This window comes from Rhagoletis zephyria, unplaced genomic scaffold (genome assembly GCF_001687245.7).
Source record: "Rhagoletis zephyria isolate East Lansing unplaced genomic scaffold, Rhagoletis_zephyria_1.1 Rzeph_scaffold_08538, whole genome shotgun sequence".
Lineage (NCBI taxonomy): Eukaryota > Metazoa > Arthropoda > Insecta > Diptera > Tephritidae > Rhagoletis > Rhagoletis zephyria.
The window spans coordinates 1-9,597 of record NW_016165618.1 but is presented as its reverse complement, the minus strand read 5'-3'; the positions used below and the strand labels follow the sequence as shown (position 1 = coordinate 9,597).

Genomic DNA, 9,597 nt, shown 5'->3' with positions numbered 1-9,597 from the left:
TAGAATTAACTAGACATGGTGAAAACGGCCCTAAGTAAAGTAGGCGTCCAGATAATTATAAAGACAATACAATTTTCAGCAACCACCGTTAGGGTCGTTTGGCGTGAATTTGATATTATTTACTAAAATATCCAAACTCACACCTCTTTTCCATAATTCTGCGATTTTGTGCCTCTTTTTCTAAAATTAACTAAGACGTCCTTGTCAGGTCTCTTTCAGCATCATTCTTTTCAACATGTTTTTCCGCACAAACGGATTCAAAACGGATTGTGCGGCAATATTTCATATTCTCGAACCGATTGCATGTAGGTAGCGTTCGTTGGCTGGGTTAACTCGGCCCGAATGTCAGTCTTTGTGTGTTCGCTTTTCGATCTTCTGGTAGCTGAGGAAAAATTTACTAATAACATTTATTAATTATTTAAACAGGAAACACACTCGATTTGCCAAGAGGAAACATAAAAATTACAAGTACACACGTTTAATAACGCAAATAGCTAAACAATATGGCTGACGTAATGAACATTGATAGCATCATTTCGCGTTTGTTGGAGGTGCGTGGGGCAAGGCCTGGAAAGAATGTACAATTATCAGAGAGTGAAATTCGTGGTCTATGTCTGAAGTCGCGCGAGATATTTCTATCGCAACCCATTTTACTTGAATTGGAGGCACCATTAAAGATTTGCGGTGACATACACGGCCAGTATTACGATTTATTGCGTCTCTTTGAATATGGCGGCTTTCCTCCAGAGTCAAACTATTTGTTTTTAGGAGACTACGTTGATCGTGGCAAGCAGTCTTTGGAAACTATTTGCTTGCTTTTAGCCTATAAGATTAAATACTCCGAAAATTTCTTCCTGTTGCGTGGTAATCATGAATGCGCAAGCATCAACCGCATCTACGGATTTTACGACGAATGTAAGCGCCGCTACACTATAAAGTTATGGAAAACCTTCACGGACTGCTTCAACTGTTTGCCAGTGGCTGCTATCGTTGACGAGAAAATCTTTTGCTGCCATGGTGGTCTCAGTCCCGATTTGTCATCAATGGAGCAAATTCGCCGCATTATGAGACCTACCGATGTTCCCGATCAGGGGTTGCTTTGCGATTTGCTTTGGTCAGACCCCGACAAAGACACTATGGGCTGGGGAGAAAATGATCGTGGGGTAAGCTTCACATTCGGCGCTGAAGTGGTTGGTAAATTCCTGCAAAAGCATGACTTCGATTTGATTTGCCGTGCACATCAGGTGGTTGAAGATGGATACGAGTTCTTTGCTAAACGACAATTAGTGACGCTGTTTTCTGCACCAAACTATTGCGGTGAATTTGACAATGCCGGCGCTATGATGTCTGTGGATGACACGTTGATGTGCTCTTTTCAGATATTGAAACCGGCAGATAAACGTAAAAAATAAGCGAAACAAAAAAAAACAATCGCTGCTGCCAGTGCACTAATAAAAACATCAACAACTATATACACACTCTTAATTATGTCTTAAAAAAAATTAAGAGCAGCAAGCATGAGACGGATTATTTGTTAACATACATATTTGAAATAAAAAGTCTAATGAATACAAAAGAAAACTACCAGATTTACAGATATGATGCCAAGTGGAATACAATAGAGCAGACGAGATGAGATAAAACAAAAATAAGATATTAAAAACAATCAATTATCAAAAATACATTTTCTTAAATTTTACTTACATGTAATATGTCCAAGTTTGTAACTTATTAGAAACTTGCATGAATAAATCTAAAACAAACCGATTGACAATTCTCCTCTTTTAGATCGGATCATTTTTGGTCAAACTAAGCCTTGGTAACCATGTAATGGTAAAATGTTATAGTATTCCAAATTTGGTGAATTTAAATCAATTTAAGTAATTGTATGTGTATCCAAAAATATGCATGTCTTATAATTATGTTTTTTCGACTTAAATTGTATCCCTTCCTCATCAAGGGCAAACTTGATCCATAAAAAATTGTAAATTTAACATAAAAAATCAATTTATAACTCATTTCTTTTACTAAATTCATACTTTTATATTAAGTTTAATAACTTTTGCTTAAAAACTTGTCATGAACAATTGACCTTTAAATAAAATGTGTTTCATAACATATACATGTATATTATTATTAATAGATATCTGTATTATTAAACATGCTTCGTATGTATTAATATCTAGATACATAATACATATGCACCGTATTAAAATGAACTAAATAAATAACTATTTAGCGTCAGTATGTTTCGATTTTCCATTCGAATTTAAATTTACGAACTATTAATATTCAAATATTTATACCTATTGCGGCATCCGACGGATGACATCTGCACGGATATAATCCGATTCCAACTGTCTTAAAAAGCGAGTGAACGATTAGATTCGCGCGAATGACATCCGTCGGATACATGCCTAATACCGTACAGTGAAGTTCTATAGTTTCGGATTTCTTTCAAACGTATTTTATATAAGTCCATAACTAATTTCATTGAAGTCTGAGCCCAAATATTAATGAGTCCATTACGGATGGTAACCGAGCTTCGGTTGGGTGGCCAATAGCTTAAATGAAAATTTTCATGGCGATACTCTTATTTCTTTTCAACCGACTTCCAAAAAAGGAGGAGGTTATCAGGTCGTCGGAATATTTTTTATATTTTTTTTTTTATGTATGTTACCGCATAACCTTGGACCACGTCAACCGATTCCGATAATTCTTTTTGCATCGGAAAGGTACTAATCTGGTTAAGATCCGATCAGTGGATCATGAGATATATACACAGATGCGTGCAACTAATTAGCAACGAAATTCAAACCGATATAGCTTGCAAATTATATTTATTTATTTTTAACAATTTTCATTTAAAATATAATTCAATCTATATCAGAAACCACAATAACAAAAGTTGCAAAGCTTGCACAAATTGCAAAAAAATTAATCAAACTTCAAAAAATTGTCAATAAAATTTCAAAGTTTTTAATTAGAATATTTAGAAAATTTTCGGCTATGCAGTTTTGTAGCGCANAATTTTCATTTAAAATATAATTCAATCTATTTCAGAAACCACAATAACAAAAGTTGCAAAGCTTGCACAAATTGCAAAAAAATTAATCAAACTTCAAAAAATTGTCAATAAAATTTCAAANTTTTCGGGTAAGCAGTTTTGTAGCCCATCCAATTTTAGTATAATAAAGTGCAAGTTTCAAGTCGCTAAAAATTACCGTTGATTTTTTAGAATTTTTTTTGTCGAGGGTGTTGCGGATTTTTTTCCATGTAAAAAAATATTTTGATCATGTGTTATATGGAAGAAAATGCGCAACACCCTCCACAAAAAAAATTCTAAAAAATCAACGGTAATTTTTAGCGATTTGAAGCTTGCACTTTATTATACTAAAATTGGATGGGCTACAAAACTGCTTACCCGAAAATTTTCTAAATATTGTAATTAAAAATTTTGATGACAATTTTTTAAAGATTGATTAATTTTTTTGCAATTTGTGCAAGCTTTGCAACTTTTGTTATTGTGGTTTCTGAAATAGATTGAAATATATTTTAAATGAAAATTATTAAAAATAAATAAATAACAATAATTTGCAAGCAATATCGTTTTGAATTTCGCTTCTATTGGGTTGGTTCACAAGGTCAAAGCCGTTAGGGTTGTCGGGCTTTCCGGGCATGCGAAGAGATGTTTCGAGTTATGTGGGGTCTCTCAGCATGCCGGACACTCATTTGGCACATCCTCATTCAATCTACTCAGGTAGTAGTTTAACCTGCTGCAGTAGCCAGAGCGGGGTTGGGCTATTGTCGTTCGTGTCTCCCGAGGCAGATGAAGCTCCGCCTCGTCTATGTCCGGAGGCGGTATCCCTAGAACGGCATTCACAGGTCTAGAGTCTACATAACTCGAGACTGACTCCCTGTGAATGCCGTTCAGGGCCAGTCGGTAAGCAGACGGGTCCAGAGGTTGCTTGATGAACCTCTTGACTTCGTCCGTCAGTTCATATAGATGCCTCCCCGACGTGCCTAGGCGAGGGCTCCTCTGCAAGTAGCTGTCTGTTTGGGTGGCCACTTCTGTGGCTCCCGATCAGGAACTGCTTGCAGAGCATTATGTTGTGCTCCTTTATGGGGAGCATTTGTGCCTCGTTGCGGAGATGATGTTCGGGCGACATCAGGAGGCATTACATTTTACTATTAACTTATTTCGGTCTAAGGAAGTGCTACTACAACAATGAAACAAATGATTTTGGCTCGGCATCGATTCGATATGATGTATGATAACTTCACATATCACTTTATTAAGATTGGTATAATGAATGTATACATATAGTACTTTCTTTAGGAATAAGGAACTCAGCTAGGTACTTTTTCGTACATAAGCTTAAACATTATGGACGGGTTAATTATTTCAAGAGCTATTGTCTACGACTTGTGCTGCATTTGCTGGCAAAGGATTATTACCATTAATGGTATCCCCAGGTGTTTCTAAATTTGTATCCTGATCTTCGGGCTGAATACTATCTTTTCCCAACGGGGCTTCGCACACAGTCGCTTCTACTGATTGAGACTTTTCCCGTGGTTTTGATATTGAAACTATAGACTTTTCTCGATTTTCCAAAGTTGTTTCCTCATCGTTTTTCCCAACCTCATCCCGTGGTTGTTGCTGCTTGTTCAGTGCATCTGGGTTGACGCTTTCGATCATGCCCCGAAGTCGTTGAATTTCACTACGCGCTTCTTCAAGTTCACTTTGCAAATAAACCATACTATCTGCTTGATGTAGAGAGTCGCCCAAGTTATAGCGCAAATACTCAAGTGGATTTTCTGGGCGTTCTTTTACGATCCGAACAAATACTTTCGTCAAGGCTTCTATGACACCGGATCTTTCGAGATAGCGTCGAAACTCATCGCGTTTTGGATCTATAGGCTACAAATAAACATTTCTGATAAAAGAGGGGAATATAATATATTAGTTATATACCTTGAAAGCCATGCTTTTGGAGATATCAGTCGTGATAGTGTCAGAAACAATCGGCACGAAAATCTGTGCAACAGGATTTCAATAACCACTCTATAAGAGCCTGGCAATATTTCCGTCTTTCGCAAGCAATTCGCTGTCAAATTGAGAAAGAGAAATTTTATTTCGATGTGTGAACAGCCAGAACGATCTTTCTGTAACTTTTCGGAAATCGGTAAAAGTGCACTTTAGCGAAGGTAGGTCAAAATGGACGGAAAAAGTTCGAGAGTGGTATCAATCGACGCGTCTTAACGCCAATAATAACAATCCGAGACCGGAAATTAACATTTTTAATTAATTAAAGAGTTATTTGCGAAAAAACATTTGCACTTTTCGCACTATGTTTTGATGAATTTCTCGCGAATGAATGGCATAAATGAACTTCATTTAACACGTATTTATTAGTTGTTATACATTTGTGATGTTTTAAGTGTACACTTTCGCGAAATTCTGTATTTAATGGGAATATTCCGATGGTGAAAATCCGCACAACAATCTTGCGTAGTTAATATAAATAACATGGAGGGAAATGAGTGTTGACACTCTATTAATACAATTTGTATTTCAACTTTAAAAACACCCACATAATGCATAAAGCTGATGCCAGATAAAANTAATAGAGAGGCAGCATTGTGGCGGATTGTTATTATTGGCGTTAAGACGCGTCGATTGATGCCACTCTCGAACTTTTTCCGTCCATTTTGACCTACCTTCGCCAAAGTGCACTACTACCCGGAAATCAGTTTCAGAAATAAAAGTGGCAAGGTGTGACTGCAACTGCATGAACGAAAATCGATTTCGGAAATATATTTCAACTTGCTCGTGATGCACTAGCAATTTTTATTTCTTATGCAAGTGTTGTCAAACTAATCGAGTGTTGCCGTGTGGCACTGATCGTGAATTTGTGTAAAATGATAAAAAATATTGTTGAATTAAATATCAAAAATGCTTGAAATATATTATTTTGCTTATTATACTTAATCGTTAAATTATTGTTCACACGGCAAATATTACGTCAAGTATCTATTTTTCGCGTTTTCGTTCTCGTTTTTACAAGAGAAATAGCAAACAAACGGCAACCCCACCGCCCATGGTTGCATTTTAGTATAGTGAAAGATTGCCAGAAACTCATCCGCTGTGTGAACAGCCAAAAAGCAATTTCAGACATTCTTTCCTGCAATTCGACTTTCGGAAATAAAAACCTCTTTCGAAAGACACTTTCCATGCAAGGTGACTGCTCATGCAACTGATTTCTCAATTTGACAGCCTTTCCGAAATTTATTGCATCGAAATATATTGCCACGTCTGACACGCTTTTATATACAGTAATAGGGCTTTCGCACGCAGCGATTTTTCAGGCAACTTTTAGTTGAAAGCAAAAATCGCCTCGTCGAAACGGCCTTTCAACTAATCGCTTTCCGACGTTACCGACACCGTGTTATATGCATGGAGTCGAAAACGTCGATAACGATGTTAACCGATGATTAGTGTGATTAGCACAAATCGGAGGTAGAAGCTCCGGTTAGATACAACGACTGCTTTATCGAGCACATGTTATATGCATGCTGTCGAAATCGTCGATAATGATGTTTAACCGGCAAGTAGTGATAACCAGACATTGAACAACCGGCCCTAAGGGCCATTTACTCAATATGTGGTTAACACTAATCTCCGTTTAAACATCATTATCGACGTGTTCGGCTCCATGCATACACTATGACACTAAACTAAAAAAATAAGATAATTTAACTATTTCGTGAACTAGTACATAGAGGATCTTTAGTCGTGTTTCTGAGAAAATGCATTCCAAACTTCAATCGTGAGTTACCGAAAGTAACTTGTGACAATCTTTTATCCAGGCGACGATATAGCATTTAGCTAAAATATGCATCTAAATAAATTATAATTGTCCTTATTTTCGCTGTTGGAGTATATGCCAGACGAGTAACAGGTATACAAGTATACCTAAATTAGCGCGTTGAGCTTGTATATTTATCTCTCTCTAACGCATTAATTCTATATACGTCAGCACCAACGCACGACAAAGTTATGTCTGTATTTAATAATGGCTTTATGACAAATAATTCATGAAATGTATTCGTGGATTTTTATTTACTCTCATTTCAAACATTAGTATTGATCTGAATGATTTTTACTAAATATTTAATAAAAACTATTTCATTTAGCTTAACCAACTTTTAGTTGCTCGGAGCTAATTTTGGAACGCTTCATGAAATATTTTCATAGACAATAAATGCAACCATGGGTGCATCATTAATGAGCTGAAAAATCAAATAAATAAAAAAATTNACTTCAATCGTGAGTTACCGAAAGTAACTTGTGACAATCTTTTATCCAGGCGACGATATAGCATTTAGCTAAAATATGCATCTAAATAAATTATAATTGTCCTTATTTTCGCTGTTGGAGTATATGCCAGACGAGTAACAGGTATACAAGTATACCTAAATTAGCGCGTTGAGCTTGTATATTTATCTCTCTCTAACGCATTAATTCTATATACGTCAGCACCAACGCACGACAAAGTTATGTCTGTATTTAATAATGGCTTTATGACAAATAATTCATGAAATGTATTCGTGGATTTTTATTTACTCTCATTTCAAACATTAGTATTGATCTGAATGATTTTTACTAAATATTTAATAAAAACTATTTCATTTAGCTTAACCAACTTTTAGTTGCTCGGAGCTAATTTTGGAACGCTTCATGAAATATTTTCATAGACAATAAACGCAACCCTGGGTGCATCATTAATGAGCTGAAAAATCAAATAAATAAAAAAATTCCATCTGAACCAATAATCCCAAAAATTATAAAGCGAAACAAAAACCATTTTTGCAATTTATGCACTGTTATTTTTATTATTGCAATACAGTTTCGTAGCTCTTCAAACATTTTCCACATTATGCTTTTAAAGCTAGTAGTTTCTGACCCCATTTGCTCGTTTTTTTTCAGTTCTGAATTTAGGCTAGGTTTCATGGGAACTTACTGTGGGTGCAAACAGACCACATTTTGTAAATATGTACATATGTATACACTTCAACTGAATTGTGATATTTAATTTTATTTTATAATGAAAAATGAATTTAATGTGCAATTCTTTAAGTTTACTAGATGTAAGTCAATTTTTAATTTTCTTTATATATTGCATGCTTTAGTTTTAATTATTTTTAAGTTAAGTTGTAAAGGTTAAAATAGGCCTCCTGGGGAACCGAGCACCTTAAAAAAAATCGGTGACGCGCCTAAAAGCATACACAAGTGGTGTGGAAAATGCAAGAACAAATATAAAATATAAATGGAATGGNTAAATGGAATAATGGAATGGTTATTGGTATTTTCCATCTCAAAGGGGATGATTAATTTGAATATTTAAGCTGCCTTTACACGGTCGATTTTTGTCGTTTAACCAAAATCTACCCGTGTAAATTGCAATTCAATCGTAAAATGTAAGCGTTTTGGCTAGTCGATATCTTAGTCAATTTTTCAATCGACAGACTTCAGGAATTTTTTAATTTTCTTTTTTTTTGCTTGGGCGTCTTTTGAAGATGTGCCAAATTATATTGTCGCCTTAAATACAAAACAAATTTCTTTAAGCCATCTTGCNCTAGATGTAAGACAATTTTTAATTTTCTTTATATATTGCATGCTTTAGTTTTAATTATTTTTAAGTTAAGTTGTAAAGGTTAAAATAGGCCTCCTGGGGAACCGAGCACCTTTAAAAAAATCGGTGACGCGCCTAAAAGCATACACAAGTGGTGTGGAAAATGCAAGAACAAATATAAATGGAATAATGGAATGGTTATTGGTATTTTCCATCTCAAAGGGGATGATTAATTTGAATATTTAAGCTGCCTTTACACGGTCGATTTTTGTCGTTTAACCAAAATCTACCCGTGTAAATTGCAATTCAATCGTAAAATGTAAGCGTTTTGGCTAGTCGATATCTTAGTCAATTTTTCAATCGACAGACTTCAGGAATTTTTTAATTTTCTTTTTTTTTGCTTGGGCGTCTTTTGAAGATGTGCCAAATTATATTGTCGCCTTAAATACAAAACAAATTTCTTTAAGCCATCTTGTGCAGCAATTTTTTGATCTTATCCTCACGGCTACCGAAATCACCAACCTCAACGTAGTGATTAGCCTTCTTGTGCCAGCCTCGGGTTGGTGTTGAGCTTAAATAGCAACAGGAAGTTGGAGGATTTCTTGAAGTGGGTTCCAACAGTGAATATTTCGTGCGCCAAATAATCAACGCACTGAAATTCATGCGAAATTTGCGTTCGACCACAAAGTAGAGATTGGGACACGTTGATGGTTGTGCTTGACAATTCAACGTTTGTACATCAATTCACGAACTGATTTACGATTTGGATAACCCCATATAGGGTTCGGCATACGTAGCAATATTAATGGTTGCCTTGTTCAATTTGATGAACACCGATTTAATGTGGCTAAGACGGAACTGTAAAACTTTACGCACTTTTGGTGCAACTTTGTTCATACCGCGGATACGGAACACAAAAGCCAATTACGATTTTTCAAGCCCGTAGAACTGGCCGCGTTTC

The 9,597-nt window shown here is 35.6% G+C and overlaps 2 protein-coding genes across 3 annotated transcripts; one reads left to right on the top strand and one right to left on the bottom strand.

The window, feature by feature from the left end:
* Positions 1-306: 306 nt before the first annotated feature.
* LOC108375121 (Protein phosphatase 1 at 87B) lies at positions 307-2,120 on the top strand. Its single transcript, XM_017631210.1, has one exon. The coding sequence runs from the start codon at positions 504-506 to the stop codon at positions 1,410-1,412; it is 909 nt and encodes a 302-aa protein (XP_017486699.1). The 5' UTR covers positions 307-503; the 3' UTR covers positions 1,413-2,120.
* Positions 2,121-4,241: 2,121 nt separating this feature from the next.
* LOC108375122 (C-Myc-binding protein homolog) lies at positions 4,242-5,790 on the bottom strand. 2 transcript variants are annotated; one of them, XM_017631213.1, is made up of 3 exons: positions 5,722-5,790; positions 4,976-5,108; positions 4,242-4,921 (listed from the first exon to the last, which is right to left on the bottom strand). In XM_017631213.1, the coding sequence occupies exons 2-3, from the start codon at positions 4,985-4,987 to the stop codon at positions 4,406-4,408; spliced, it is 528 nt and encodes a 175-aa protein (XP_017486702.1). In that variant the 5' UTR covers positions 4,988-5,108; positions 5,722-5,790; the 3' UTR covers positions 4,242-4,405. The 2 variants fall into 2 exon arrangements, with proteins under 2 accessions (XP_017486702.1, XP_017486701.1); XM_017631212.1 differs by lacking the exon at positions 5,722-5,790 and having other exon boundaries at positions 4,976-5,181.
* Between the last annotated feature and the right edge of the window lie 3,807 nt (positions 5,791-9,597).